The sequence below is a fragment of the Malus sylvestris genome, chromosome 7, assembly GCF_916048215.2.
Source record: "Malus sylvestris chromosome 7, drMalSylv7.2, whole genome shotgun sequence".
Taxonomy (NCBI): Eukaryota; Viridiplantae; Streptophyta; class Magnoliopsida; order Rosales; family Rosaceae; genus Malus; species Malus sylvestris.
Window position 1 is genome coordinate 26,151,611 of NC_062266.1, and position 27,263 is coordinate 26,178,873.

The window sequence follows — 27,263 nt, forward strand, 5'->3', positions numbered from 1 at the left end:
AAAAGTGACTTTTACCTCTCAATTTTGCATATTTCCATTAGAGATAGCCCTTACCTTATTATTCCATGTGTTTCCCTCGTTTCCAAAATTATTTTGTTACCTTATTGGTTCATCAAATTAGTTGACTTGTAGCTTTAGACTCATTCCATTTAATTGTGTTTTTTTTCACTGAAAAACTGATTTACTTTAGCAAGGTTTTTAATAATTTTTCAATTCGCAATATAACCATACTAGTTTTTTAAAATAACATCATCTACCCTACTCCGCCACTTCACCTCCACCTTTCCACCACGCCACTGTCATCACCTCCATCACCATCGTAGCAGCCACCATCATCACATATAATTCGGAGTGGTGAAAACTTAAATAATTTCTTCTCAAACAAAAACTATTAATTCCTTTTTGTTTGGGTCAGATGAAAAAATAAGTAAAAAAAAAAAAACAATTATTGGTGCGCACAATATGAGTAAACCACCAAGGCGCCAATATCATACGCATCTCAACTAAAAGTTTTACCTTTGTTCCTCAAAAACAAAATTTACCCCTTTTTGCCTTTACAAAAAAGGGATCTGAGGGATCTGAGGGCTTAATTTATTTACCTCGCTCACAATTTAGCAAAGTGGGTGTAATTATTTGATTTTTGTAATTAATTTGATTTAAATTTTTAACTCAGTTAACTGGCAAGCCTGTGAGCTTCTCCTGTCGGCAGGTGAGCTTTCTGTCTAACGGACCTTTTCTCGTAAATGCCAAACTTCCCATATTTTGATTTGATCAACAGAGTTTGTGTCGGTGCAAGACAACAAATTGAGTTCCCTTTATGCATGGACCTCTGAAATTTGAAACATTTTTGTTCTTATGTAGATATTTGTTGTAGTAATATTTTTGCAACTACTCCAATCATCTTAAAGTAACCAGTTTTCATCACTTCTTGGAGGGATCTGGATCCTTATCGGATCCTCTTTATGAGAATTCTGAAGATTCATAAATCGTGTTCGTTCATGATTAATCGTGTCTGTTCATGGTGAATTATGTAGATATTCATAGATTTCCAATATCCTCACCAAAAGGATCCTGTTGGTTTTTTTGAGTACTAACAACTATATAGTATCAACATAAATTTGACCGTTAAAATTTGATTAAAAAGTTTTCCGTCAATCAACTAAGCAGGAATAAGTATTGGACTTGGATTCTCTGCCCTCCCATTTCGGTGCCCTCCTCGTGCCCTCCTGTTTTGTGTGGTCACGGTTAATCCATGCTAACATTTTATATTGTTTTTTATAAAAATAATAAGACCAAAAAAAAATAGTAATATAAAATATTGACGTGGCTTAACCGTGACCACACAAACAGGAGGGCACGGGAAGGGCACCGAATTGGGAGGGCAGAGAATCCAAGTCCATAAGTATTACGGTCAAATATAAATTGGTACTAAGCGCATGTAGGAGTAGTTCCCAATTTTGTTGGAATAGTTTTGTTTGTGAAGATCAGCCTTGAGCCTTGACATGTCCGACTGATAGTTGCTTGATTTTGTTTGAGTTCCGTTTTCAACCAAAAACCAGCCAAAGTCTGTTTATTTATTTTCTAATAAAGCTTAAAGTCCAGACGAAATTAAATATTTATTCTGCTTTCAAATGAAGCTAACTTAATCAAATTCTTTTATGATGGAGGTGACATACATCGACCTTTAACCGAAACATGGGAGATAGATTGTCTGCCATTCCTTTTCCATACCCTTTTCATGCTCTTCTGTTTTGTACGGTCACGGTTAAGCCACGTCAACATTTTATATTAATTTTTTTTATAAAAATAATAAGACAAAAAACAAATGTTGACGTGGTTTAACCGTGACCGTACAAAACAATAGAGTATGAGGAAGGTATGGAGAGGGGAGGGCAGACAATCTATCTCCCGAAACATGAACTGTGTTTAAGGCTTAAGATAAGCAACTTTGTCGAACTGTATCGAGAGAAATATGTGTCAAACTCTTACTACGTTTTGCATACTGTATATATATCACCTTTCTTTAATTATAGAATTTTAACTACTGTGACGACCTTCCATTGTCCATGCTATAAATAACGGTTACTAGGGATGGACAATGGTTATGGCAGACGGGTAACTGCGATTATTTACCCTTAACCGTTTATACTCATACCCGCATAACCATTTACCCGTTGGGTAATTGTCTAAACGGTAATATCTATACACTATAATCGTTTATAAACGGTTAACCATACCCATTTAACCGTAACCGTTTAATACCCGTTCACCCATTTATCCTTTTTAACTTGTTTATCTTTTTTTTTTTAATTTTTACCATTACCTTTTTTTCACCCGTTTACATGTTTTTTAACAACTTATACATGAAAAAAAAAATTGTCATAATTTTTTTTTTAACAATTAAACAACGTTATAGGTACATTTATCATACATTTCCATATTTTAATTTTTTAAGTCCTTATACCATTTCAATAATTGAAATAATAGTTTACGGACAATATTTTTAACTGTTACCAATGAAGGTAAATATAATATTTGCTAAGTATTATTGGGTTACAAAAATTGTTTATAAGACATTTCTGTCAAAGCATTTCTGTCAATTTCACGGTTACCCGCAAGGAATTTAAATTAATTTGGCCAATTCCTTGATGATGAGAATCATCATTCCTATAGCAGTGTTATTGAGAGAATGACCAATGAATTCCTTGCTAATTTATTGAGTGCTAAGTATTATTGGATCGAGAACATGGTTTGTGTTAATTTTACATATATAAAATAAATAGATAAACGGTTACCTGTTTATAACCGCGGTTAATACCCATAACCGCCAATTAAAATTTCCCCAGTAAACGGTTATACCCATAACCGTTTATTTATCTAAACAGTTACCCATAACCGTAACCGTTTAATTTAAATGGATGGGTAACCGCGGTTTTCCATAATCAATGGGTATTTGCCCATCCCTAGCGGTTACTGGTCACAATCTCGTCTTACTAATAAACAATAACACTATATTTATTAGAGATACGAAACAAATGTGGTATATAAAGTGTAAAAAGCATAGAGGCTTCCCCTTCCTCCTATTTTCCCATGAAAAAAGAAAGGCAACACTGTCCCCCAACCAAACACAGCCTTAAGATGAATAGAATCAGATTTTCTCGTTTTTGATTAAAATGATAGTAGAAGAATACTATATTTTTAAGATAATTAAATTGCAACGGTGCTAGCTATACACCTCTTTTTATCTTTCATGCCCTTATTAATTTTTATCCTCTAATTGACTGTAAAAATTAAAAGATGTGTGTATAAAGTAAAAAAGAATATACCGGTAGCACCTCCTTAAAATTAGAGCTCGTTTGGATGTGCTTTTGAAATGACTAAAAACGCTTTTAGTGAAAATGTTTTTAGAACAAATCATTAGTAAAGATGCAAGTAAATCCTATAAAATCACTTAAAGTGCTTCCTGCAAGAAGCACATAACTGGTGTTTTTTGTAGAAAGCACTTTAAATACTTTTGAAACGCACAAATATTTTCTCTAAAATCACATTTAGTCATTTTAAAAGTACATTCAAACGAGCAATTAATCATTTAAATTTGTTCCTTTTTGGAAAATTAACAACTATTGGGCTTTAAAAATCAAGATGAGTGGGATTTGGGGGGCCCAATGAGAACCGAACGTATCTGTTTTAAAAGAAAATTCAGTTGAAATATATTTTTAGATATATATAATATACCTTCATTTTTAAGAAAAATAGCTAAAAACATTAAAACAGGATCAACTTTTATTAAGGAGTATTTTTTTTAGAGGAAATTGTACAAATGGTCCCTCAACTTTAATCAAATTAGAGCAATGGTCCCTCAACTAAAAATCCATTACCTTTGGTCCCTCAACTTATCAAAACGTGCAGCTATGGTCCCTCAACTAAAAATCCATTACCATTGGTCCCTGAACTTTAATTCAAGTGGAGAAATGGTCCTTTAACTTTAATTCAATTGTAGCAATGGTCCTTCCAATATAACTCGTTTTGACAAATTTTTTAACATAGTTGACGAAAATAACCATAATTATACACTTTGATGAGTTAAGGGACCCTAATTATATAAATGGTCATTCCAACATAGCTTATTTTGACAAAATTTTGACAAAATTGATGAAAAGGACTATAGCTACACATTTTGATAAGTTGAGGGACCAATGGTAATGGATTTTTAGTTAAGGGACCATTGCTCCAATTTGATTAAAGTTGAGGGACCATTTGTACAATTTACTCTTTTTTTTATTACAAATCTAAACCAAGAGTATGGGGATGTTTTGAACCGGAATGCAATAGTTTGAATAGGAATGCGTTAATCACCATGACTATCCACTAGTTGTAATCAAGGAATAATTATATGTATAAAACAATGGAGTGAAGCACAAAGTCTATGTCATATGAACTTATACACTTTTTCAATTTGTCATATGAACTAAAACTTTAAGCAAATTGTCATACCAACTTTTCGAAGTCATTAATTTATCATTTGACCCTAGCTACGTAAAGTTTTGCATACAAAATAAGTCATGACTTATGTTCAAGGTTATTCCAAACATTTCAACATTTTACTCCCCAAAAATAATTCTAGGGTTTCTGAAAAGATACAAAAAAATGGTTGATCTAGTATAATGTATACAAGGATTTGTCGTTCGAAAGAGAGGAACGACACACACTCGATTTGATGTGTTTCGAAGTGACGATGACTAAAAAAATATGGTCATTGGGAACCCTGCAATGTATGGTAAAGTTGGATGATATTCTTTACATTTAAATGTCCAAAATAATCCTAAACCCAAATCATGTGACTTATTTTGAATGAAAAATAACAGAGTTAGGGTGAGATGACTAATTAATAATTTAAGAAAGTTAATATGACAAATCGCTCAAAACTTTAGTTCATATGACAAATTGAAAATGTGTATAAGTTTATATGATATTTAAAAAAAGAAGAAGAAATCCCTCAGACATGATCCATGTGGAATATATGTATATAAATTATAATAGCATGATCATTTAACTATTAAAATGACAATTATATTAAATACATGTAAATAATTCGAAATTGAAAGTGCAAAGGAAATAAGCGAAAAACTTTTTTTTACCAAAAACAAAAAAAGTAGGAAGGTATTCCAACATGGCTCTCTCTTTTTTATTTTATTATTATTTTATTATTATTTTATTAGAAAACAATAGAGGACTAACAAGTGGAATGGAATCATGGGAAAATTCGTTGTGGAAATGTCCATCCAAAACCAAAGCGACCGAACTTCCGTCCTCCCAAACGGAATAAAATCATCAGCAGAAGCAGAAGAAGAAATAGAGCTGCTAAAATAAGCAAACGCAGACCACATCGGCTTTTAGTTGCGTTGGTTTTTATAACTGTTTCCCCTGAGAAAGAGAGAGAGAGAGTCCTGCTGAAACTTAAAAAGCACTTTTTGTAGAAGTCGGTTTGGTACTTTGGTTGGCAGCCATGTCACCCCTGGTGCTCAAAATGACCACAGCAGCCTCCTGTATATACCCCAAAAAGCCCTACCAAATTCTCTTCAATTCCATCTTCTCCTCCACCTCCACCTCCACCTCCACCTCCACCTCCACCCCCTCCTCCTTCTCTCCCTCTTCACCCCCATTTGGTAAAAACTTCATCGAGGCATTAACGCACACGCGTAAATACTCCGGGTGCAGGATAACCCCCTGCGCACCCCTCCCGCCCCCAATTCTCCCTCTTCCCCTAAACCTAGCCCCCAGATTCCCTAAATGCTTCTCCGCCTCCTCCTCCTCCCGCAGCCGCAGCAACGCTAGTGGCGGTTCCTTCGAAGATCGCGGAGAGTCCTCTGGTGGGTCCGGCTCCGAGTCCGGCCCCGGTGGCGTTGGTGATCTTATGGCCGACATGGGTTCGGAGAATCATAAGGGCACCGATTGGTACGACAGCCAATTGTACCCGAACCAAGACGAATTGCTTTCTCCTCTGACACATCAACAAAAACAACAGCAGCAGCAATCCGAATCCTCCTCCAAATTCCTCACCTTGCCCACCATTCTGACTCTCGGCCGCGTCGCCGCCGTGCCGGTTCTCATTAGCAGTATGACTTTCGATTGATTTTTCGTTTTCGTTGCGAATTGTATAGATTGCAATTGTATTATCTAGCTAAATTTAGGTTGCCTGGATGGTTTTTTTTTTTTTAGCATTGGTGTCTCTATTGGGAGTTCCAATGCGATTGGAGTACTCATATTTTGGCAATGATGTTGATTTGTATGTTGTATTTTGCCAATTTTTTTGAATTATCCATGTGGGTTTTGTTTGCTTTTTGACATTGATGTCACTGTTGGAGCTCCAATACAATTGGAGTGGTCATATTTTGGCAATTGAGATGTTTAAACATCTGGTTTTGTATGCATTTTCGCTTTCTGCAGATTTTGTTTTTGGAAGCATAATGCCTTTGCATTTGATTAGGCTAACATTGGTTTTTTCCTTTCCATTGTCCTAGCTTTCTACATCGATAGTTGGTGGGGAACAACTGCCACAACAAGTATTTTCATTGCTGCAGCAATTACTGATTGGCTCGATGGGTATATTGCTCGGAAGGTTAACTTATTTTCTGTATCTTTTCAATTGATTTTGGGAATTTTAATGCTTGAGGTTGTTCATCTGCGTTAAATTTATTGACTTTATAAAAGTTTATTTGTGTTTCAGATGAAATTAGGATCTGCTTTTGGCGCATTTTTGGATCCGGTGGCTGATAAGGTATTGTCTTCCACACTAAAGTTAAAATTAAATACTTCTATTGTCACTTTCAGCTTCTTGAAATAAAAAGTAGTGCTTTGGTTATTATAATTCTTCTCTAAAACTGTCATTCCTGCTGAATGCAGCTCATGGTTGCAGCCACACTGGTTTTATTGTGTTCTAGGCCTTTGGACGTTGCCATGTTTGGGCAAGTTCCATGGCTGTTTGTCGTTCCTTCAATTGCCATAATTGGTAGAGAGGTATTATATTGTTCTATCTGTCTTCTCTATTTCCTTAGTTATTAATTAAATGATTTAGGGCTTGCTTTCTTGTATGTCTTGTATTGGTGGGCCAATAAAATATTTCACTAGTGTATTAGTAATTGTCAAAATTAAATTTGATTGTATTTTTGCTAGGAAGTTATAGTTAGTGGAAAAATGAAGTGTGACTGTATTTAACATGAAAATGTTTGGGCATGATCTTGCATGTAGAAAGCACAAGGTCTCTTCCTAAAGATGTTGGGGTTCATATATCATGTATATGGACAGCAGCTGAATTACAATTTGCAAATACTTTGGCATGATTTTTTCATCCATGTTAGGTTGAGTGTGCCCTTTTATTCGTTTTTTGTGCATGGATGTGCATATTCTGCGTTGTGAGTTCCCAACTTCTACTGTTTTGGGCTCAATGAACAAGTCCTTTTAACCTATATTTGCTCAAATGAGTAATTGTCTTATCAACTGCTCTCTCTTCCCCCACCCAACGTTTTTGTTATGCAATTATTTTATCCTGTACTTTTATGGATCCCTCGTGTTGATAGCACTGTCTCACTAATCACTTTTGCGTTGTATTTTTAGATAACCATGTCAGCAGTTAGAGAATGGGCTGCTTCTCAGAACACTAAACTTTTAGAGGTTTGTTTTCCTTCCCCATGATACCTCTAAACAACTGCCTTCTCAATTCAGAACCGATAGAAGATATCGGCTGTAACTTGATCGTAAAATAAGTTTTCATTCAAATGATAAATACTCTCAGGCTGTAGCTGTAAATAACTTGGGAAAGTGGAAAACAGCCACACAGATGATAGCACTGACTATCCTCTTGGCAACCCGAGACAACAGGTGCATCATCTTTTTTTCTTGGATTTTTCAGCTATTCTTCTTCAGCCAATACAGATTAAGCCAATACAGGTGAAAGAGTTTATTAATTTAGTTTCTGACCCCAATTCGTTCAACTTGTGCAGTTTTGGAAGACCAGATGTTATCGTAGCTTCTGGTGTTTTTTTGCTTTATGTTTCAGCGGGGCTTGCTGTGTGGTCTTTGATCATGTATATGAGCAAGATATGGAAAGTACTGCTGAGGTAGTGTGCGTGCAACTGCTCTGCGTTCACTCATATACGTACTTCTCGATCAAGTGACCATTTCAAATGCAAAGAGGTAATTGTCAGTGCTCTATACATGAACCCAGAAATGATCAATCTCGCACAGAGCATGACGCTGATAATCGATGGAGGGGATAACACATTATTGCTAAAATCCTGCAGTATTGAGTAAAATTTGCTTTAATATTTTGAGTGGGTAGTATAATTTTGGCGAGTTACTGCCCTCGGCGACTTTATATTCTCACCGATGTCTTGTCAGGTTGATCTAATTTTTTGGGATAATACCTAGATAGAGATGTTGAAACAAAATTTCCTCATTACATATCGTATTTAAGGCGGTTTTTCAATATTTTTATCTGTTCACTGATTCGGGAAGATTCTGGTTCATTGAAGCGAGGTTAGGATGGAATGATGTAGCGTTAATAAGTTGCTTCTGCAGTTTTGGTGTTGGAGAAGATTTATATGTTTGTTGATTTTAGAAAGTGTAAACAAAAAGTATCCAGGGTTAAATAAAGCAGCTTCCTTAATTCCCCTTAGCTAGCTATTCCAACTGCTTATGGCTTTTGCTTTCTAGCAGAAATTTTTTAGATTTTTGCAGGATTTTCTAAGAACATTTAAGCAGCCAACTAGTGCTCATACGAACATTTTCCGAGAATAACATTTGACGAGACTGTATGGGATTGTTTCTCTATAAAGTGTTTATGTTCTTAATTGCTATTGTTCGAAGTGTTTTGTTAAAAAATATAAGTGCTTCATGTAAAGCCACTTTAAAGTGCTTCTTGAAAAACCATCTAATAGGTGCTTCTCTAGAAAGCACTTCTATGACTGACTTGAAGCACTTTTAGCCCTTCCAGAACCAAATTCCAAACAAGGCCGAGATAGTTTTTAGACATGCCCCCAGCAATTGAAGTGCAAAGGTTATTTTTCTTGTAAAAAGACTGGCAAGTACCAATTCAGTTGACTTCTTATACAAGAAATGAAGTTTCGCTTCAACAATTACCAGTTTCTGGGAGAATTATGATTGGTTCTCGAGGATCTCTGAAGTCTGAACCATCAGTGCATGGAAATGCATACGAGCAAAATTCGGAACATCTGCAGTGCCAAAGCATTAAGGGTGTCTCTGTTGTGCGGAAGCGTCAAATATGAAACCAATAAACTAATACAGCAAAATATGATAAGACAAATAATCCAAATGACACAAGGATTTATACTGATTCGGCGTAAGCCTACGTCCAGTTCAGAGATGTCGAGGAAATTCCACTAATATCAAAATGGAAATTACAAATAGAGTTGAACTCTCAAACCCAATATCCCATATACACCCAATAGCTCTCGCTCACACAAAGAACAAATGGAGAAGAAGAAACACATATCAAATTCTTCTCTCCCAAAAGCCAAAAAATGTAGCACAATATCTCAGAATGAATGATGGCACAAATGGAGGATAGAAAACAGCAACCCACCTCTTCTTCTCTCTAATCTGCCGTTTCCAACCCCCAAAACCGAAGGCATAACCAAATGCCTTAATATAAACAAAAGGAACAAACATCATAATTGCCACTCATGTGGCCACATCATAAAGGAAAACCTCCTAATGATGTTCCCACATCATTATGTCCTTCATTCTTTTGGTTTGTTTAATAGCCGAAAGGTGATTTGGCTTGTTGTTCACTTGACCACTAATTTGGCCATTATCCAACAATCTCTACGTAAGGGGAATGGAGTGAGAGGAATGAGAATTGCACTTATTCCAAGTGCTTCAAGCGTTTACCAACATTGGGGAATGCAATTATACGTGCAACCCACCTAAAATAAGGAATCAGATTCCTGATTTTCCCGGAATCAGATAAGTGGTATTTCAATTCCGGGAGAAAGCCTTCATCCGAAATCAGTTTTTTCTACCCAAAATACCCGTATCTCCTTCTCTCTTCCATACGGTGCCGTTCAAAACACCCAGCGCCTTCAGGTTTCACATCAAAACCCAGTGCAGCAGCAGACATAAGAGAGAAAGAATTAATTAGTTATTTAGAACAAGAAGAAGAAAGAAGAATTAGTAAACCAATTTCTCCTCAATTCAATCCCTCGTTAATTCAATTCCCCTCTTAATCTGAATACGGATTAGTAAACGAGGCATAAGAGATTAGCATTTGGCAACGACGATAATTGACTTGCTAACATGCTGCAAGAAGATTATTACCGAAAAGCGTCTCCTATAAAGTTCGACAAGCTCTTTGGGGTCACATCGGGTTTGTTTGTAAGCTACATTTGTTGTTCATCTCCTACAAAAAAAGTGATATGTATTCACATGCATGAGTAACCTTCTCTATCAAATTCGGAATCCAATCGTTTTGTACCTCAATCCATGCTGCCAGTTTAGGTCTCCCTGCAGCGATGTCATACTTCCTCAAGTCCATCAAGGAAAGCTGAAACCTTCCGAGGAAGGGAGCGTAAGCGCTATATCCACCTGAAAATTAAGAACAATCTTCAAAATGATGGCGAAAGCTTCGTATGAAATTTGCACACAAGGATGGCGAAAGCTTCATATGAAATACTAGTTGACAGAGCGGATATGGCAGCCATATTACCAGACTAAACATGCTCTAGTCACAAAAGCTCACCTTGTTAGCAAGGTAGACTTTCTCCTTGTACCAAGCAGGCCTGTCTTGCAGATCAATAGAAACCAATTGTATCTTTTCCTCCAACCCTCTTCATAACAATCATCGACGATTAAGGGGCTTGGTCTATATACAGCCTTCAAACAACACAAAAAGAAAACCCCACGTTTCTTATAGTCCGACTCAGATTAACAAAATCACAAATCTAAAAATGTAAACGTTGTAATGTGCAGTGAAACAAACACATGGATTGGAATCACAAGAACACGTAAACTAAAAACTCCTAACCCGAAAACTTAACAGAACTTGTTTATTGTTGAAAAGGTATCGATAACATATCAGTACGTTCTGTTGGCAACAATGACATCTACATATTATCAATGATATATCCGTCTTATAGCCGGACTACAAACAATATGCAACGAAGTAGTGCAAAATCTAGCAAGTATACCAACCTTGTATTTCCATCGAAGATTGGAGGTGGGTCCGACGTAGAAGTAAGAGCTGGTAGAAGAACTTCTTGCCCACTTCCCACATAAGAACAGGACAACCAAAACACAAATACGAAAAGTAAGATTGCTCAGCCAATCTGGAAGTCAAATATGAAGACTTGTACAATTCTAGCAATTGGGTTCCTAAAAAACAGAGAAGAAAGGTAAAAACTTTGGTTTTTACTGTACTACATTTCCCATTTACTGTAACATACCCGGTTGCCATAGCTGCAGAGACTGAAGCTCTCGTTTTCTTCCCCAGAGAAGCCTGAAGACGGAGCTTGGGAGGAGTTAATACGGTGGCGTTTGGAAATCTGGCTACCACTGAAATCTTGGGGGGGAGAATCTGAGATGTGTGGCCAAGATTTCAGAGATGGTGATGGTGAAGAAGTAGGAGCAGCAGTGCCGCTCAAACTCACTTTCAAAGTTGCCATTCTGCGGTTTGAGTTGGTTTTCATTGTTCGTTATGTATTTATGCTTAACAGATTCTGTGGGGTACTCCGCTGCAGTTTTTTTTTTTGGCCACTCTTTTTACACGCACCTGACAATAAAATAAAATAAAATATGCGTTGGTGTCAGCACGACGTCAAATTGGCCGCTGGCACATTGCTGGCCTTCTCCTGCTCGAGTTTTTGGGCAGTCGGTGATTGATCCACCACTTGACCTTGCTTTATTGGACTGGAGGTGGTTTTTTGGGATTGAGGACAACATTGTTGCATTTGCCCTTGTCTTCACCAACGGGTGGAGATGTTCTTATACAATAACTTTTGGATTTAAATCATTGGTTAGAACAAAAGTTAATAACGTTAAGCGATATGCTACTTTAAATTTATCTTTAGCGTTATGGGAACGTGCCTACCCCTACGTCTATTGAGTGCCTACCCCTAAGCATTTCATTTTTGAAGTAGGAAAAGGCATGAAGTATTGCTTGGTACAGAGTCGAGGTGCAAGTTGAATTGGAAATTTCGATTGACACAACGCTTCCAAGTTTATATTTCAAGGCAAACATACAATTCATGCAAATAGTAGCTCCGGAAAATAATAAAAATAACAATTATCATCATGTCATGATCCAAAGGCTAGGAACTTTCTGCAGAAATTTTTTCTGAGGCACTCTCAGTTCTCTAGCTATCTATGCTCAAATTTCATGTGGCATTAAATGTAAAAGTTAAAAATATAAAAAATAAAATAAAATCCATAGAGCACAGCTATACATCAGCAGAAGAGAGAAGAAAAACGAAAAAAAAAAGAGAAGGAAAAAAAAGACCCAAAATCTGCCTTTAACTCTCTTCTTCGTAAAGAAAACAAAAGCTTTCGTTTGTTTCTTAGTACAAGTGAAGAAAACCAGGGGGTTTGAGAGATAGATGCATTTGAACCTCCTAAATCTAGGTGCTGGCAGGGACACCACCAGCTGCCTTAACCGATAGCAGAGGCCCGTGGCAGTAGCTCCGACTGACCAGATGCGAATCTAGGAACAGAACTACCACTGTGATGTCGTCGTGAAAATGTCTCCTCACCCCTCGGTCTATCTTTTTTAAGTCCGAATATCTCATTTCTCTCTTCTTCGCTGCTTCGCGAAGTGCAGCTTTGACAAGTTTCCTTGCGCTACCCTGCACAAATATGGGGAACATTATCGCAGGTGTAATAGCAACTTCAATAAAAGACAATTCCAAACTGAGCTACTGAGCTTATGATATCATATGGGCAAAACAAGACCGATCGACCACGATGCAAAACATGATTGATTAAATACAAAATAAAGTCAAAACTTGACATAGGGACCGTACATTGCGTGGATAGCTCTGGACAATGTCAACTGCCTCCTGATTGCTTAACTGCTCCCATAGGCCGTCTGATGCAAATATGAGAAACTGATCTTCGGGGTAGAGTTTTTGGACTAAAACTGTTGGCTCAGCTTTAAGGATCGGCTTGTTGAAGGGTTGTGATAATCTGAACTTTGCCAATAGAGGTTCTTTGTTAAATTCTTGCCTCTTTAGGTAGGCATCACCGATGGATCTTGAAATCTGCAAGACAAGCAAACATCTCTAACATGAGTGCTGTTCTATTGTGCATGCCATGCCACCTTTGTGAAGGGGGCATACAAATTTGGTCACGAGCAAAGAGATTTCAATGAATGAGAATTACCTAAAACTTAAACGCCAAAACTTAAACGCAAAATTGAACGAACATAACTAGGTCTCATAGTTTATCTTAAAGAAACTCTGTTCTAATTTAAGTAAAAGAAAACCGTTAAGAGAGAGGAAGACCACTTTGATCACATGTACTTTCACTGAATGACTATTCACATTTCTTTTCATCGATATTAATGTTCAAAAGATCTCAAATCATTTGTTAAAATTCACAAAAGCATTCCTCCTGAAAATTCCCAAAATTGTTCGAAACTCCGGGCTCAGAACTGAAAGTCAAATACACATAAACCTCAATTGTTTAGTTCCAAAATCCATTTGATAATAATGGCACCACGCTTGGAAAATTTATGAAAACTAAAGTCTTAATATGAAAATTACTCAGTCACACACAAGTCAAAGGAGAAAGCGATCACTATGTAAGTGTGTATAGGGTAACAGAAAATGACTCCGAAGATAATACACAAAATTAAGAACAGATAAGAAAAATAATCACCTGTATCAAACCCTTCACGCGCCACACCTTGTGCTTTAATAACACAATCTGTGGATCATCGGGATGCAACGAGCGCAACTCCTCTCTCACAGATTCATAACTTGCATTGTGCTCAATTGATAACTGAACCGCTTTTACCTGTTTATCAGTCTTTTCCAGTTTTCCTAGCACCACACGAGAATCCCCTGCATTTGCTATGTATAGTAGCCCACTACATACTATGCCTACCAAACAACATGCACCAACAGACGCAAGCAGTGGCTTGATTGTCCACTGCTTCTTTACTAGAGAGAGGAACTCCTCTTCAGTCGCCAAAAATGCTTTCGTTATAACATCAGCTGACATGCCCTGATTCTCTGATGTGAACTCTGCACCACGGAAAGCTGTCAAGTCAGTAAATATAAGCATTAGCTATCTAAAAACTGGAAGCGGTACCTGCATAAATACGAAATCAATCATATCATAAAAACTGATATTAATAGGGATTATTACGTGACCAGAACCTCAATTGTTTGTAAATTTTCATAATTAGTATTATGATATATAATTCATGATCAAGGCGGTTGTTAGTAAAAGCAGATAAGAAATCCTGTCCAAACCACGCGTTTTACACCTCACTCTGGAACCTCACAATTTCCATTTAATTAATAACGCCATTCTTATCCCCACTGATCATGATTTTGACTCAAACATCATCGGCCGAGCATTGCAAAATGAATAAAATGTCACCACAAATATATTCCTAGACAATAAAGCTCCCAGACGATTCAAAAAGAAAAAGAAAAGAAAAAAGAAGAGTTTCCTGTCTTCTGTAAATTTTCCGAAAAGTTACATTTGAGCTACATATGAAATAGCTCTTGATAATTATATATGTAGCAACATGCAAACCGCACCAAAACGACTATATATGGTGCAAGACATAAGAAAATACTAGTTTCTCAGTTTTTTTTATTGATAATAGCAGCATTAGTTTAGTTATCGCAATTACCAAACTTCTCAACAGATATAGGTATAAAAAAAGAAGAAGATGATGAATTTAGAGGAAAGAACAACGCACTCTTGATGTTATTGAACAGACGTTCATTTAAAAACCGGGCTGTTTCTGGACCTCCGTGTCCATCATAAATTCCAACAAATGTTCCATGAGGACCCGATTCGAGTGAGCTCAAAGGCCCTGATTCTAGTTGGCTATGGTCTTCCAACAAGTTGTTTGCTTGAATTACTGCCATTGAGAAATCTCCATTAACATGATGTCCTGAATCTTTATGCCACAACAAACCATCAATTCGTCCAATCACGTCCCCCCTACTAGAATTTTCACCCTCGACAGAAGGTTTCCAGCAAGGTGACACAAGCTTCATTAACTTAGCTGATACCATCCCTTACATATTCTCAACCAAATGACCCGGGATTAAGTTATTCAACGAGTCATTGTTGTGAACAAGAGCTAATCCTGGCTCCGCCTCTAGCTTCCCTACAATTACAAAATCCAAATAACAGATCCACATATCAAAAACTCTGCATACAAAACTAACAGTAAAATTTAAATTGCAAACAGAGCCAAAGTCAAATTGAAAGGGGTGCAAAACCAGATAATATGAGTTTAGGAGATAATTAACTTGCAGGTAATTAATTGAAAAGGGGCACAAATAAATAAACTGTTCATGTCCAGAAACAGCACAATATTCCCAGATAATTAAAATGCAAACTAAAAACTAATAGGTATTTCAGAAAAGACATGAACTTTGTCATGAAAAAACATCAAAACCATAAATCCAACCGTCCAACATAAACTTAAGACCAAACAAACATCTGGGGTATGAAAAAACAACATCGAATCACAACTCAAACAACAAAAGTTCATGTCTTTGAGATTGAAAAAACAAAATCTGCAACCTACCTTGTATTCAATATATGTTGGAGCCTTGGAGAGGTATTCTTTTGGCCCTTTGTCTATAAGACTACCACAATTCAATTACCATCCGAGAGCTCAGAAGAACATTTTTATTTGGATTAGACAGAGAACCAATGAAACAGATTTGGAATGTTCTGACAGAAAAAAGGTTGTCAGAAGCGTGGAAAGGGTTAGATCGAAAGAATGAAGAGAGAGAAAGAGAGGGGTAGAGAGAGAAAGAAGAGAGGAGAGAGAGAGAGGGGGTGGGGGATTGGGAGCAATAAATTGGTTCTCTTTATTATTTAAAAAAAAAGTTTTAATCTTTGTTTCTCGCAGGGAAAGAGATGAATAAGCATGGAGGTGGAAGAATACAATTACAAGAAACCAACCCCTCGCCCTCGGTTTGAAAAACCATGTTTAGGGAGAGAGCTGAGGCCTTTTGGGTTGGATTTTCAGTTTTGGTATTCTAATTTATGGGTTGGGGTTTTGACTTTGACCTCCAACAAACCACCATTTTAGGCAACTTTTGCTCATCTTCCCCTTCCCCAACCTTTATTTAGCAACATAACAACTCCCTTCTATTAAATTGTTCTAAAGAAGAATAATCATCAAAAGAAAAGAATTTTTCCCCACTTTGCCAATTATTTTGTGTTGTGTTTGGGAATTTCTTGGGAATATAGTTGTCAACTTGTTGCCCCTAACTATTACCAAATAATAATTAATTAATAATTGTATCATGTTGCATCAGTCTTAATCAAAACGTATTTTGTTATCTAAATTTATAATTGGTCAAGTTGGTTACAGCAATGTGATACATAATTGTATTTAAGTTTGAACCTCAGTTCAATAGTTTAGACAAATTTAATGCAAGGCTTTTTAGCTAAAATGATCTCTGAGATTTAAAATCGATAGAACTGGTCTCGAGTTTGTCCATCATCAATCATTTTGATTATTCTGTGAAAAATATTTATTAAATAAGGGATAAAATGACAAAAATACTCTCAATTTTTGTGAAATTATTTTGGCCCATTGCTTATTAAATTGAGGGTATTTTGTCATTTTAGTCCATATTTACAATAGATTTTTCCACATAATGACCAAAATGATTAATGGTGGACAAACTCATGGACCACTTCTATCAATTTCAAATCTAGACCAAATTGATGAGTTATGCTAATTTCAAAGACCATTTTGGCTAAAAATACCTTAATGTAATTATCTTATCGTTGTATATAAAAAAAAAAAAATAGTACTTCTATCACTCCTAAGTGCATTTTTTTCTTTCTCAATACTTTAAGTAGTGGTGGTCCATCACCACCACGCTAAGCATCTTGGATAAATTTTTATGGGTACTAAGAATACAAGTCACGTGGTTTATCATTTAACATGTTATAAAGACTGGACGACATGATTGATATAAATTCAGTAAAATAGTAACATCAGGTGATGATGTTTCAAGTACACTAAAATTATGCTTCAAAAAATATGACAGATGTCTTGAACCTTAAACTCATTTACTAACAACTAATATGATGATGATATTCATCATCAATTAAGAACGGTGGGCAAATATACTCGGATCATTCCTTCCATGCTCCAAGTACAAAGGGAGTTTTTTGTTTTCTATCACTTGGCGAAAATCGAACGTCTTTTTGTGTGTTAATTTTTTGTTGGTCAAAGTGAACTATCAATTAGAATTGTTAATGCCAACAAACAACTTGGTACATGATTCTCGTTCATGATTTTTCTTAGACATTAGACACATAGTTTATATCGATATGCACCCATTTTACTAAACAAAAGAATTCGGCATTTCGGCAGTCACTTGTAACGGCAAGCACTTCCATCCAAGAACATGAGACTTTTATCTTCTAGTTGTACTTGGTGAAAATCGAAGCTTGTCTTTTGCTTTAGCAACATAAGATTTTGATGTGTTTGAATAAGTGTATTGTTGATCTTTACTCGTTTTCTTATTGGTCCAAAGTGAACAACTTATGCAAAAACGCCTAAACATTTATCAGTTAGTAACTTAATACGACGTTAATCAATTGTTATGCTTTAAACAGTGAACTGTTGAGATCAATACATTACTTTGTTGAGCACGTACGACGAATGATTAGCATCGTATTAAGTTACTAACTTAACGCTTGGACACTCTTATTATTTATATTAGTCTATTGTGTTGGAATAAATATTATATTTGTGATTCAAAAAACAAGATTCTGTTTCTTATTTGACACCTTTGGTATTTATTATGAGAATTGAAATTCTTGTCGTGTAATTCGGAAATGCACACTTGTCAAGCCAAATGAAAATAAATGTTGAAATATTTAGCAATGCCTTGTACGGCAGAGGACGAGCCTTGACGCAATGAAAATATTGCTCATTTGCGACTGAAAAATAACAGGTTCGGGTCACGAAAATTTATTTATAAAGTAAAAGTAAGACTATGTACAATAGATATTCTTTCCCTAATCCTTACAAAAATGAGAACCTTATTAACTTGAGATTGCCCTTGTGAAATATATGTTATCGCACTTGTTTCTCGAATAAAAGTATAAAATGATATTTGTAAAGTGGTCATAACAGAAAAATACAAACTGTCCGACGTGGCCATTGCCTAAACATTTCCGGCGGACCATTCGATGACAGAGACCGAGGATGCCGTTTTGTCTTTCCCTACCTAATTATCGTGTCAGCCCACTCCTCCGAGGCGGCGCTCCGATCCGTTCCCAGTCCGCCCGCGTCATCATCGCTGGAGAGTCCAACATGGCCGCCAATTCACTCCGAGTCGCCGCCGCCCAAATGACCTCCATCAACGACCTCGCCACCAATTTTGCCACCTGCTCCCGCCTCGTCAAAGTACCCATCGTTTCACCTCTTTTTCTTCTCTTTTTCTTCTCTTTTTCCCCTTTCCAAACTTTATGTAATTATCATTTTAATTATGTAATTAATTAATAATTAATTTATAAATCATGTGAAGGAAGCAGCTGCTGCCGGAGCAAAATTGATTTGCTTTCCGGAAAGCTTTTCATTTATTGGTGCCAAAGATGGTGACAGTCTGAAAATAGCAGAACCTCTAGAGGGTCCAATTTTGCAGAAGTACTGCTCCCTGGCAAGGTAAAAATTAGAATAAAAATTGAAACTTTGTGTCATAAATTTGATTTTTTGGGGAAATTGAAGTGACCCATTTGAGTGAATGGATTGTAGAGAATCTGGGATTTGGTTGTCACTTGGAGGGTTCCAAGAAAAGGGGTCGGATGATGAACATTTGTGTAACACCCATGTTGTTGTTGATGATGCTGGGAACATCAGAAGTACTTACAGAAAGATTCACTTGTAAGTAGGCTGTTTTAAGTTCAATGCAATGCAATTTTCGCTACCCCGAAATTTCATGAAAAATGTGATTATGTGCAATGTGATTAGAAAAATGTTGTTGTTTGTGGAAGGTTTGATGTGGATATTCCTGGTGGAAGGGTGTACAAGGAAGGCAGCTTTACCGAACCTGGTAAGTTCTTGCCCGTATGTGAAATGTTCAAAATACGGGCTTGCGCTAATGAATCAAAATGTTGTTACTATTGTTGGTGTTGATTATCTTTTTGGTGTGAGATAGTCAGAGACTTGGTTTGTTCACATTTTCAGGGAAGAATGTCGTGGCAGTTGATAGCCCTATTGGCCGTTTGGGTTTGACGGTATGCTATGATCTGAGATTCCCGGAGATTTACCAGCTGCTCAGGTTCCAACATGATGCACAGGTAAAACTACATTTTCTTTTTGCAGGTTTAAAGTTATACAGGGTAATTTAGCATCTCGCACTGACATCTTGCATTACAATCTGCAGATTCTATTGGTACCTTCAGCCTTCACCAAAGTAACTGGGCAGGCGCACTGGGAGATTCTTCTACGTGCTCGTGCAATTGAGACTCAATGCTATGTATGAATTCCATTTTCTTCTTCATCAACGTAACCTTTTCATATTTGTTTCTAGGGAACGATTTTTCTTGCAATGTCACGTTGGGATGATTATGTTACTTATGTATTATTAGGTCATAGCTTCTGCACAAGCTGGACATCATAATGATAAAAGAGAAAGCCACGGAGAAACTTTAATTATTGATCCGTGGGGAACAGTTGTTGGCCGACTGCCTGGTGAGGACTTAATTACCTTACACATCTAGCTGCTTGAGTGGCTTTAAATCATGGCTAATTGTTTAAACTCATGCCCATGGTAGTTATACTAGCCACTGCTGCAACATAATTTGAACTTTTTGCTCTCTTTCTCAGATCGACTGTCAACAGGGATTGCTATAGCCGATATTGATTTCTCATTGATTGACTCAGTGAGAGAAAAAATGCCAATTGCCAAGGTATGTTACATTCTGTCTTGTCTAGTTTGGACAAAGAAATATGTAAACCAGAAAGTCGCTTGAAACTTATTTTACTTTGAAATGATGGGATAAATGGCCCTTGTGGTTAATCAGCATTTGTTGTTTGATCGTGTTAATTCTTAGGGTCGTGTGTATATTTGATTTACCGTTGCTCTGTTGTGTATATTTGTTCTGTTGATGAATTTTGTTGGATCATTGACGGGCTTGACTTGGGTACGAATTCTGCATCTGGATGATTATGATTATCTTGTAACCAACTAAGTCCTTTTAACTCGTTTCCTAATTCAGCACCGGAAGCCTGTTGAGTTCTGGAAATCTGCATCCCTTTGATTATTGAGACGGTTCCCTGTAACTCTGTAAGCCCTATTGCCTTGAAGAACAAGAGCCATTCGGAACTTCTGATGTACTTGTCGATCTTTAGGATGTTACGATAGGAATGGCATGCATCGATGCAGCTCAAATCAAGGGATTATTTCTTATTTTGTAGTTGATTCTGTGCACACTTTGTTTTATAGTTTTCTTATTCAAACTTCAATCTCACTAGACTTAATAAAGCCTGTTTAAAGATTTATCGCTTCAGGCTTTGTATTAAAATTAAAGCATTCGTTTCTTTAATTACTGTTGATAAAGCTGATTGAAATCTGCATCATATGACATGGAAAATGTCAATACCGATGTGTCCACATGGATAACAAGTTTGCGAGTCATCATCACCAGATGTACTGTCTGACTTGCAAAGAAAAGGGTGTGCGGAAATCACTTTATTTAAGAAACACTTCGCTGTAGGAGTCCCACTCGTTTGGGAGTCGTCAGACAGTTCACCTGCTCCGACGGTCTGACGCAAGAATCTCTGTGCAACTAGTGGGAAATGGGAATCTCCTTTCTCAAAGTAAATCCATTTGTATTACCTTTACTTGATTAGTACTCACAGAATCTGACAAAAGAGAGAAACCTCTTGCATTATATAGGAGTCAGATTTTCCATACTTTCACTCACCACCTCTCAACCAAAAATGAAGAGACTATGCATCTTAACCGTCGTTGCAATAGCCTTCACTTCTCTGCCAGTACAAGGATCCAGCACAAACTGCTCCTACTCCGTCGAGATTGAGACAACGTGTGCACAATCAGCCGCAACCTCGGACCATGTCAGCGTCAGGTTCGGGGACTCCGAGGGTAATTTGATCATAGTGAAGCATCTGAACAACCCTAAGCCATTGTATGCTGCAAAAGGTGGTGTGAGACGTGGGGGGTATGGCGGGTTTGGACGATGTGCCATAGACATGTTTGAGGCCAGTGGACAATGTATGAGCCGGAGGGTGTGCTATCTGTACCTGAAGAAGGTTGGGTCGGACGACTGGCGGCCTGGCTGGGTGAGGGTGCTTCATCGACAGGATGGCGGCCGGGTGGTAGTGCCGGTTTCTTACATGTTCTATTTTAGAACGTTTGTTCCAGAAAACGTTTGGTATGGGTTTGATTATTGTCATTCCAAAGGTGGTGGTTTTGTGCCCCATGTTGTTAGTTCTAATGAGTAGCCTTCTTCTCTTTCTTTCTTTTTTCGGGTTTTTGCTGTCTTTCGATTTGGTTTAACGAAGGCAAACAGTTTAATGAATTTTGAAAACCTCACCGGATACGACCACACCAGAAAACAGAACACACAGAAAATCTCTAGAGTGAAACAAATTCATTAACTTGCTTGTCAAGATATAGAGAATATCTTGATCACGCCGACAAGCGAAACCAAACCAACTATCAACAACTATAAAGCCCGGTTACAACCAAATAATTATATGTTTCTGGCTTCTTAATCTACCGACGAAAAGGAGGGAAAAGTGTACAAATGGAAACTGAGAAAGAAAAGCTATTGAACTTTGGGAGTATAGGACTATGAACAATGTGATTTACTCAACCCTATAAGAAACCCCTGCCATTTGACAATCAATGAAGCAAAAATTCACGCCTATCGGGACTGGACAGAAGGTCGAAAGGCTTGTTCCCTATGGTATCTTTCAGAATTGTGATCTGACCTTCCTTTAGAAGTATGTCCTCGTCAAGGGTTTCGATCTTCTTCTTCAACATGCTAACCTCTGAGTTCAGCAACATGTTCTTCTCGTTGTATTTCTTCACCTCCTCCCACATCATATCTCTCTCCTCTGAAATTTTAGGCAGTATCCCCCGAGCAACTGTTAATTCTTTCGTAGATGCCTGGAGATCACTCTGAAGCTGGTTTATGTTCTCGTCCTTCTTAAGCATCTGTTATTACGGAATAAGCAGGGAAATAGTTATTAGTTACATGCCTTAATCTTTGTAATATATACTTCATCATTCAACAATACTGAAAGATCATTCTCAGAATTTCATCACGTACGTCATATAACAAACAACGCATCAGATCCAAATATATTATGATCACTAACATTGAATTTTATATGTGATACTAATGGTTACCTGCATTTCAAGGTCCTTCAACTTGTGGGTGAGACATGAAAGGTTGTCCATTGCATTTTGCACTTCACATTGGAGAATGTCATTTCCTCTTACAGCTGCTGCAAGTTCAGCTTGCAACTGCTCAACCTCCAGCTCTTTTGAATACAACTTTTCTCTCAGTAGACTTGTTAGTAAAGTTTCTGCTTTGAGCTCATATCTCATGTCGTCCTACGTACGTAAGAGTGACAGCATCAGTAACAGTTCGTTTTTAGAATGGAAACAAAATAACTTATTTAACATAATAAGAAACTGAAAAATTCATATATGGTGCATCTTCTAACAATACCAAAGAACCCAGCAGCAACTAACCTCTGGAGCCTGATCATCTGGATGTACTGGTCCATCAGCATTCGTGCACTTAGATGCTAATTTCGAATTGGACAGACTGGATTTTTCATGCAGCAAAGCGGACATTGTCTGCAAACTTCTTGCAAAGCTTTCAGTTCCACGCTTTATGCCCTGAACTTTCATTTCAGATTCAACAAAAAATTGCCCATCCAAGCCATGGTTAGCTTCTGGAAGTTGGCCTGCTTTCCCTTTAACAAATTCCAGTAAATTTGAACATAACTGGGAGCTCTCGTTTAGAATCGATAGCCCTTGATTCTTCATGCAGGAGATTCGTGCCCACATTTCCTTATCTAGCTTGAAAGTTAAAGCACCATTTTCTTTCCCACTTCCTCTCAACCGGTCTAACAAGTGTATATTCTCATGCCGAAGAGAATCAACTTCAAGCTTATGAGATTCCAACTCTCTTCTCAAGGCCAATTCTACTCCTGTCAACCTCATTTGCTCCATCTGCAATTTGGAGACGTGCTTATCAAACCTCTCCACGGATTGGTTCTTCCTAAATTCCTCGCTAAAACTTTCACGCAAGCCATCTATTGTCTTCTCTTGTTCTTTGCAGGTTCTCAGTAATCTTGTAATGGACTTATGCAGATCCTTGCACTCCTTATCCTTCTCTTCAAAATTTTTATGGATGCAAACACGGTCTTCCTCTGCTGCTCTATACTTCTCTTGCAAGTCTGAGAGATTATTTTTCAGTTCTTGATTCTCCTCTCTCATTTCCCCCACCCTTGTAGCAAGGCTGTTAAGCTGTTGCTCTGATTTTGTTTCCACACTTCTATACTCAGTTTCCCTCACATTAAAGGAAGAGACTTCTCTTTGAAGTGAGACATTTTGCTCTGCAAGCTCTCTAACTCGCTCGCGAAGCCTCTGCTCCTCCGACTGATACTTCTCAAGCTTCATTGACCAGTCAGTCGACCTTCTGTCTAGTTCCCTCTCCAATGCTGACTGCAACTCATTCTTCTCCTTCTCTAATTTTTTCGTTCGCGACTCCAGTTCTCCGTTTGCCAGTCTGAGTTCTTTCTTGGCAAAAGCCCTCTCAGCAATTCGCAACTGTAAGAGGTTTGAAACCTCAAGTGCCAAGCTTACTCTCTGCTCAGTTAGGTTTCTAATTGTCTGAATCAGTGATGGAACATTGTACCCACTATCTCTAAGAAAGCTTTCCTGTTCAAGTTCGTCAGAAAGTAGCATGACCTTCTCCTCTGCTTCCCTCAATCTTCTTTGTAATTCTACATCCATGTCCTCTTCAGTCTCATCTGTGTTTATACCACCACAGTTTTCACTATAGAACAACTTCTGCAGGCTTGAGTAGTCATCTCCAGGATAATTTTTCTGGGCAATCAGATCTGGTCTACCATAAATATCCTCAATGGTGAGTGGAATATCATGGTCAAACTCCTTCTCACGTGTTGGTTGAATAAGATGAGACTGTGAGAGCCTCTCAACGACATTCTTTGCAAGCCTCCGGGGAGATTCATGCCCAAATCCATTTTCTGCCCCATCTTTGGATGATGAACGAAGACGAGAACTTTTTGCCTCTCTAAATGAATGAGCCCTAGGTGAAATGGGTGCTGTAAACTGAGTTCGCGGAGGACGCCATCCACCACCACAATTCCCAGTCAAGTGTCTCTGGGAAGAACTGTTCTTTTGTCTGCTCAGTTCCTCCTGCTCTCCATCAATGTAACGGTCCAAGACTTTGGCTGAGACATTACTAGAGCAAGTGGAAGAGCTCCCTGACGAATCATGGCGCATTCTAGAAGAACCAGCAGAACCAGGCCTCTCCAATCCATGTGCGTTTTGGACAGACGGAACTTCAAAATGTTTAGTCCTAAGCCTCTCAGGAGTAAGAGTTCGACAACTGGTACATATCAGAAAACCAGTAAAATTAGCTTCATGAAGAAAACTTTAACTAAACAGGAGTCTAAATGTTGTACTTGAGCTCTAGTAAACAAGTTCATGACATTAACAAATAAACTGATACAAAAGCCTCACCAAGATGGTTGGTCACATTGCTGATGAGGAAAGCTCCTTGCACTACTACTACAAGGAGATCTGCTTTGATATTTCGAAGAAGAAAAATCTGTTTGTGTTGGCTCACTTCCAAGAAAGGCTGCTGATGACAATGACCGGCTCCTTCTAAGACCTGGACTTTTATTGGAGTTCTCAGCATCAGATATCTGCTTATCAGTTGGTGGAGGAACATTGTTGTTATTACTAGAAGCAGAAGATCTGAAAAAGAAGAGCTTCTTCATGTTTGAATCTTCAGCAGAAAATGCTAATTGCGGCACATTAAATTCTGTCCAAAAGGATCTCTCTGAACCTAAAATAATTTAGAACAAAAAACATAAGACTGCCATTAAAATTGGTGGGGATGGCAGAAAAGCATATGAATCATTGTACAGATAATCAATTCAGAAATGCCAACCTTACAAAATGCTCAGCATATAAGCAATAAGATATAAGATGCCCATCAGAAGAAAAGAAACCAAGAAATTATGTAGCAATGGGCAAAATAATCATGAGACAAACATGAATGGAAAGTAAAAAAATTGGCTGAAATAAGTACAGAAAACTGAGAAAGTGAAGGATATTGATTAAAAAAGAATGCCAGGACCCAAAGGCCAAAATCATTCAAGTTTCTACTACCGAAAAATTTACCGAAACCATAGTTGATTATCACTATTGCTTGCCTAAACACACTGTAATTCAATCTTTATGGAATTCATACCCTTTTTCTCAAAAACCAGAATCTTAAGTAACTACAATCTTTGAAGTACCGATCCACCAATATATGAAATTGCTAAACCCGTACCTGCAACCGGAAACAGAAGAAGATTAGTTCAGTTAACTACAGAGGACTTTGGAGCCTAATACATCAACATCCTGATACTACCAATAGCAACTAGCTTCATGCATCACACACAGTAAAAAAATGGAACACAAGTAAAATCAAAAACTAAATAAACAAATAATAGCATTTTAAATTAGGAGGTCACGTTGAAAATCATGAAAACATAAAGTAATAAACAAAGTAATTAACAAAACATATGTGTCAGTAGGTCCGATTCGATCTCAATCTGGGCTTTATCAGCTGAGCCAGAGATGTAGTGAAAAGACAGTAATAGCCTCATCATTTTCATCATCCTTAAACCCTAATCTTCTCCACACAGGGAGGGTAATTTGGAGCCGAAGATTAAACAACTGACATTTTATCTGTGCACTCTGACGCCAAAAGGATCAAATTATTAAACACTTTTCGCGACGAAACCGAGGCATTTCATCACGATCCTAATCCTAAACAAATCAATTCTGCAGTTAAACAAAATCGAAAAAAAAAGATTGTACAGAAAACCAGATCCAGATATCTACAATGAAATACAAGTAATAGACGACGAGTGTTTGGTTACCGAGAAAATGAAGGAAAAAAATAGTAACTATATGACTGCTGACAATTTCTGTAATCAACTTAGTACCTGTTTGGCAACTAAGAAAATGAAAGAAGGCGAAAGAAAATGTAACAAACGATTACTTCTTCAGTTCGAGAATCTTCTACGAACAATCAACTTATTTCCTGTTTGGCTGCTGAGAAACGCAAGAAAAGAAAAACACAAACGATTGAGTTACTCACACTACCAACAATTTCATCACCAAGAATCAAAGAAACTCATCATCTACGTCTCGCAAAATTTTCTTTCACTGGAAAAAGTGAAAATCGGAGAAGATAAACCTCTCTCGAACAAAAATTCCCCTTCCACGGATCAGTTTCCTCAACTTTCTCGGCAACCAAACAGCAAAACGAAAACGAAAAAAAGAAAACAAGAGAAAAATAAAGGAAAAAGAGTCAAGAAAATTCCTTACTCTGCTTTTGCAAACGGTCAGCAAGCAGATAATCCAGCAGCGATTCAAATACCGAAAATTCAAAAAAATATGAAGAAATTTGGAAATTAAATTCTGTAAATCTTGAGGAGTTACTCACTTACTTAAAAATGCTGGTCCGATTTTGGATACGCAATTTTGCTACTGGAAATTCAAATTTCAAAAAAATTGAATAAATTGGGTAAAATGGGTTCCAACTCAGAAACCCGAATTTTATGGGAAACGGATATTTAAACGGGCGGGAGAGGTAGAGCCGTAGAGGAGGAAATAGCGTCTTGCTGCTTAAACGGCGTTAGGGGCCGGCGTTTCGACCGTTAAGCTCCAAACGGCGAGTTTTGGGTGCGCGGCTGCTCTTTTAATGATGACGGGAAGAAAATAGAGAGTGAGAGC

At 37.5% G+C, this 27,263-nt stretch overlaps 5 protein-coding genes, 1 long non-coding RNA gene and 1 pseudogene across 14 annotated transcripts; 3 read left to right on the forward strand and 4 right to left on the reverse strand.

Moving 5' to 3' along the window:
- Positions 1 to 5,257: 5,257 nt before the first annotated feature.
- LOC126629302 (CDP-diacylglycerol--glycerol-3-phosphate 3-phosphatidyltransferase 2-like) lies at positions 5,258 to 8,674 on the forward strand. Its single transcript, XM_050299306.1, has 7 exons — positions 5,258 to 6,116; positions 6,522 to 6,619; positions 6,728 to 6,778; positions 6,904 to 7,017; positions 7,615 to 7,671; positions 7,793 to 7,878; positions 8,001 to 8,674. Exons 1-7 carry the CDS (start codon positions 5,507 to 5,509, stop codon positions 8,119 to 8,121), a joined length of 1,137 nt encoding a protein of 378 aa, XP_050155263.1. The 5' UTR covers positions 5,258 to 5,506; the 3' UTR covers positions 8,122 to 8,674.
- Positions 8,675 to 9,320: 646 nt separating this feature from the next.
- Positions 9,321 to 10,712, reverse strand: LOC126629310 (uncharacterized). The gene is made up of 2 exons (XR_007625708.1): positions 10,336 to 10,712; positions 9,321 to 10,098 (listed from the first exon to the last, which is right to left on the reverse strand). It is a non-coding gene; the product is annotated as an uncharacterized LOC126629310 (long non-coding RNA).
- A 27-nt stretch (positions 10,713 to 10,739) lies between these two features.
- Positions 10,740 to 11,873, reverse strand: LOC126629307 (uncharacterized; annotated as a pseudogene).
- A 504-nt stretch (positions 11,874 to 12,377) lies between these two features.
- On the reverse strand, positions 12,378 to 16,267 carry LOC126629300 (probable protein phosphatase 2C 38). 2 transcript variants are annotated; one of them, XM_050299301.1, is made up of 5 exons: positions 15,788 to 16,267; positions 14,945 to 15,361; positions 13,888 to 14,270; positions 13,032 to 13,268; positions 12,378 to 12,854 (listed from the first exon to the last, which is right to left on the reverse strand). In XM_050299301.1, the coding sequence occupies exons 2-5, from the start codon at positions 15,264 to 15,266 to the stop codon at positions 12,630 to 12,632; spliced, it is 1,167 nt and encodes a 388-aa protein (XP_050155258.1). In that variant the 5' UTR covers positions 15,267 to 15,361; positions 15,788 to 16,267; the 3' UTR covers positions 12,378 to 12,629. The 2 variants fall into 2 exon arrangements, with proteins under 2 accessions (XP_050155258.1, XP_050155259.1); XM_050299302.1 differs by having other exon boundaries at positions 13,888 to 14,255; positions 15,788 to 16,262.
- Positions 16,268 to 18,351: 2,084 nt separating this feature from the next.
- On the forward strand, positions 18,352 to 20,784 carry LOC126629304 (deaminated glutathione amidase, chloroplastic/cytosolic-like). The gene is made up of 9 exons (XM_050299308.1): positions 18,352 to 18,643; positions 18,765 to 18,901; positions 18,992 to 19,120; positions 19,231 to 19,289; positions 19,424 to 19,536; positions 19,623 to 19,715; positions 19,828 to 19,930; positions 20,066 to 20,148; positions 20,458 to 20,784. The coding sequence occupies exons 1-9, from the start codon at positions 18,443 to 18,445 to the stop codon at positions 20,497 to 20,499; spliced, it is 960 nt and encodes a 319-aa protein (XP_050155265.1). The 5' UTR covers positions 18,352 to 18,442; the 3' UTR covers positions 20,500 to 20,784.
- Positions 20,785 to 20,905: 121 nt separating this feature from the next.
- LOC126629306 (embryo-specific protein ATS3A-like) lies at positions 20,906 to 21,794 on the forward strand. Its single transcript, XM_050299310.1, has one exon. The coding sequence runs from the start codon at positions 21,182 to 21,184 to the stop codon at positions 21,701 to 21,703; it is 522 nt and encodes a 173-aa protein (XP_050155267.1). The 5' UTR covers positions 20,906 to 21,181; the 3' UTR covers positions 21,704 to 21,794.
- Positions 21,795 to 21,837: 43 nt separating this feature from the next.
- Positions 21,838 to 27,248, reverse strand: LOC126629293 (uncharacterized). Of its 8 annotated transcripts, none has more exons than XM_050299291.1 (7): positions 26,978 to 27,248; positions 26,471 to 26,579; positions 25,726 to 25,809; positions 24,990 to 25,317; positions 22,965 to 24,855; positions 22,617 to 22,823; positions 21,838 to 22,421 (listed from the first exon to the last, which is right to left on the reverse strand). In XM_050299291.1, the coding sequence occupies exons 4-7, from the start codon at positions 25,247 to 25,249 to the stop codon at positions 22,107 to 22,109; spliced, it is 2,673 nt and encodes an 890-aa protein (XP_050155248.1). In that variant the 5' UTR covers positions 25,250 to 25,317; positions 25,726 to 25,809; positions 26,471 to 26,579; positions 26,978 to 27,248; the 3' UTR covers positions 21,838 to 22,106. The 8 variants fall into 8 exon arrangements, with proteins under 8 accessions (XP_050155248.1, XP_050155246.1, XP_050155247.1 ...); XM_050299289.1 differs by having other exon boundaries at positions 26,974 to 27,248; XM_050299290.1 differs by having other exon boundaries at positions 26,527 to 26,579; positions 26,856 to 27,248.
- Positions 27,249 to 27,263: the final 15 nt, after the last annotated feature.

Excerpts from the sequence above, each read along its gene's own strand:
- LOC126629306 (XM_050299310.1), top strand. The coding sequence starts at position 21,182 with ATGAAGAGACTATGCATCTTAACCGTCGTTGCAATAGCCTTCACTTCT.
- LOC126629293 (XM_050299293.1), bottom strand. The coding sequence starts at position 25,249 with ATGAAGAAGCTCTTCTTTTTCAGATCTTCTGCTTCTAGTAATAACAAC. Across the intron at positions 22,824-22,964 it reads CAGATGATCAGGCTCCAGAG|GACGACATGAGATATGAGCT; the intron begins GTTAGTTGCTGC and ends TTACGTACGTAG. Across the intron at positions 22,422-22,616 it reads TGAAGGACCTTGAAATGCAG|ATGCTTAAGAAGGACGAGAA; the intron begins GTAACCATTAGT and ends CCGTAATAACAG.
- LOC126629300 (XM_050299301.1), bottom strand. The coding sequence starts at position 15,266 with ATGGTATCAGCTAAGTTAATGAAGCTTGTGTCACCTTGCTGGAAACCT. Across the intron at positions 13,269-13,887 it reads GCGTGAAGGGTTTGATACAG|ATTTCAAGATCCATCGGTGA; the intron begins GTGATTATTTTT and ends CTTGTCTTGCAG. Across the intron at positions 12,855-13,031 it reads TCCAGAGCTATCCACGCAAT|GGTAGCGCAAGGAAACTTGT; the intron begins GTACGGTCCCTA and ends ATATTTGTGCAG.
- LOC126629304 (XM_050299308.1), top strand. The coding sequence starts at position 18,443 with ATGCCGTTTTGTCTTTCCCTACCTAATTATCGTGTCAGCCCACTCCTC. Across the intron at positions 18,644-18,764 it reads CCTGCTCCCGCCTCGTCAAA|GAAGCAGCTGCTGCCGGAGC; the intron begins GTACCCATCGTT and ends AATCATGTGAAG. Across the intron at positions 18,902-18,991 it reads AAGTACTGCTCCCTGGCAAG|AGAATCTGGGATTTGGTTGT; the intron begins GTAAAAATTAGA and ends AATGGATTGTAG.
- LOC126629302 (XM_050299306.1), top strand. The coding sequence starts at position 5,507 with ATGTCACCCCTGGTGCTCAAAATGACCACAGCAGCCTCCTGTATATAC. Across the intron at positions 6,117-6,521 it reads CGTGCCGGTTCTCATTAGCA|CTTTCTACATCGATAGTTGG; the intron begins GTATGACTTTCG and ends CCATTGTCCTAG. Across the intron at positions 6,779-6,903 it reads TGGATCCGGTGGCTGATAAG|CTCATGGTTGCAGCCACACT; the intron begins GTATTGTCTTCC and ends TGCTGAATGCAG.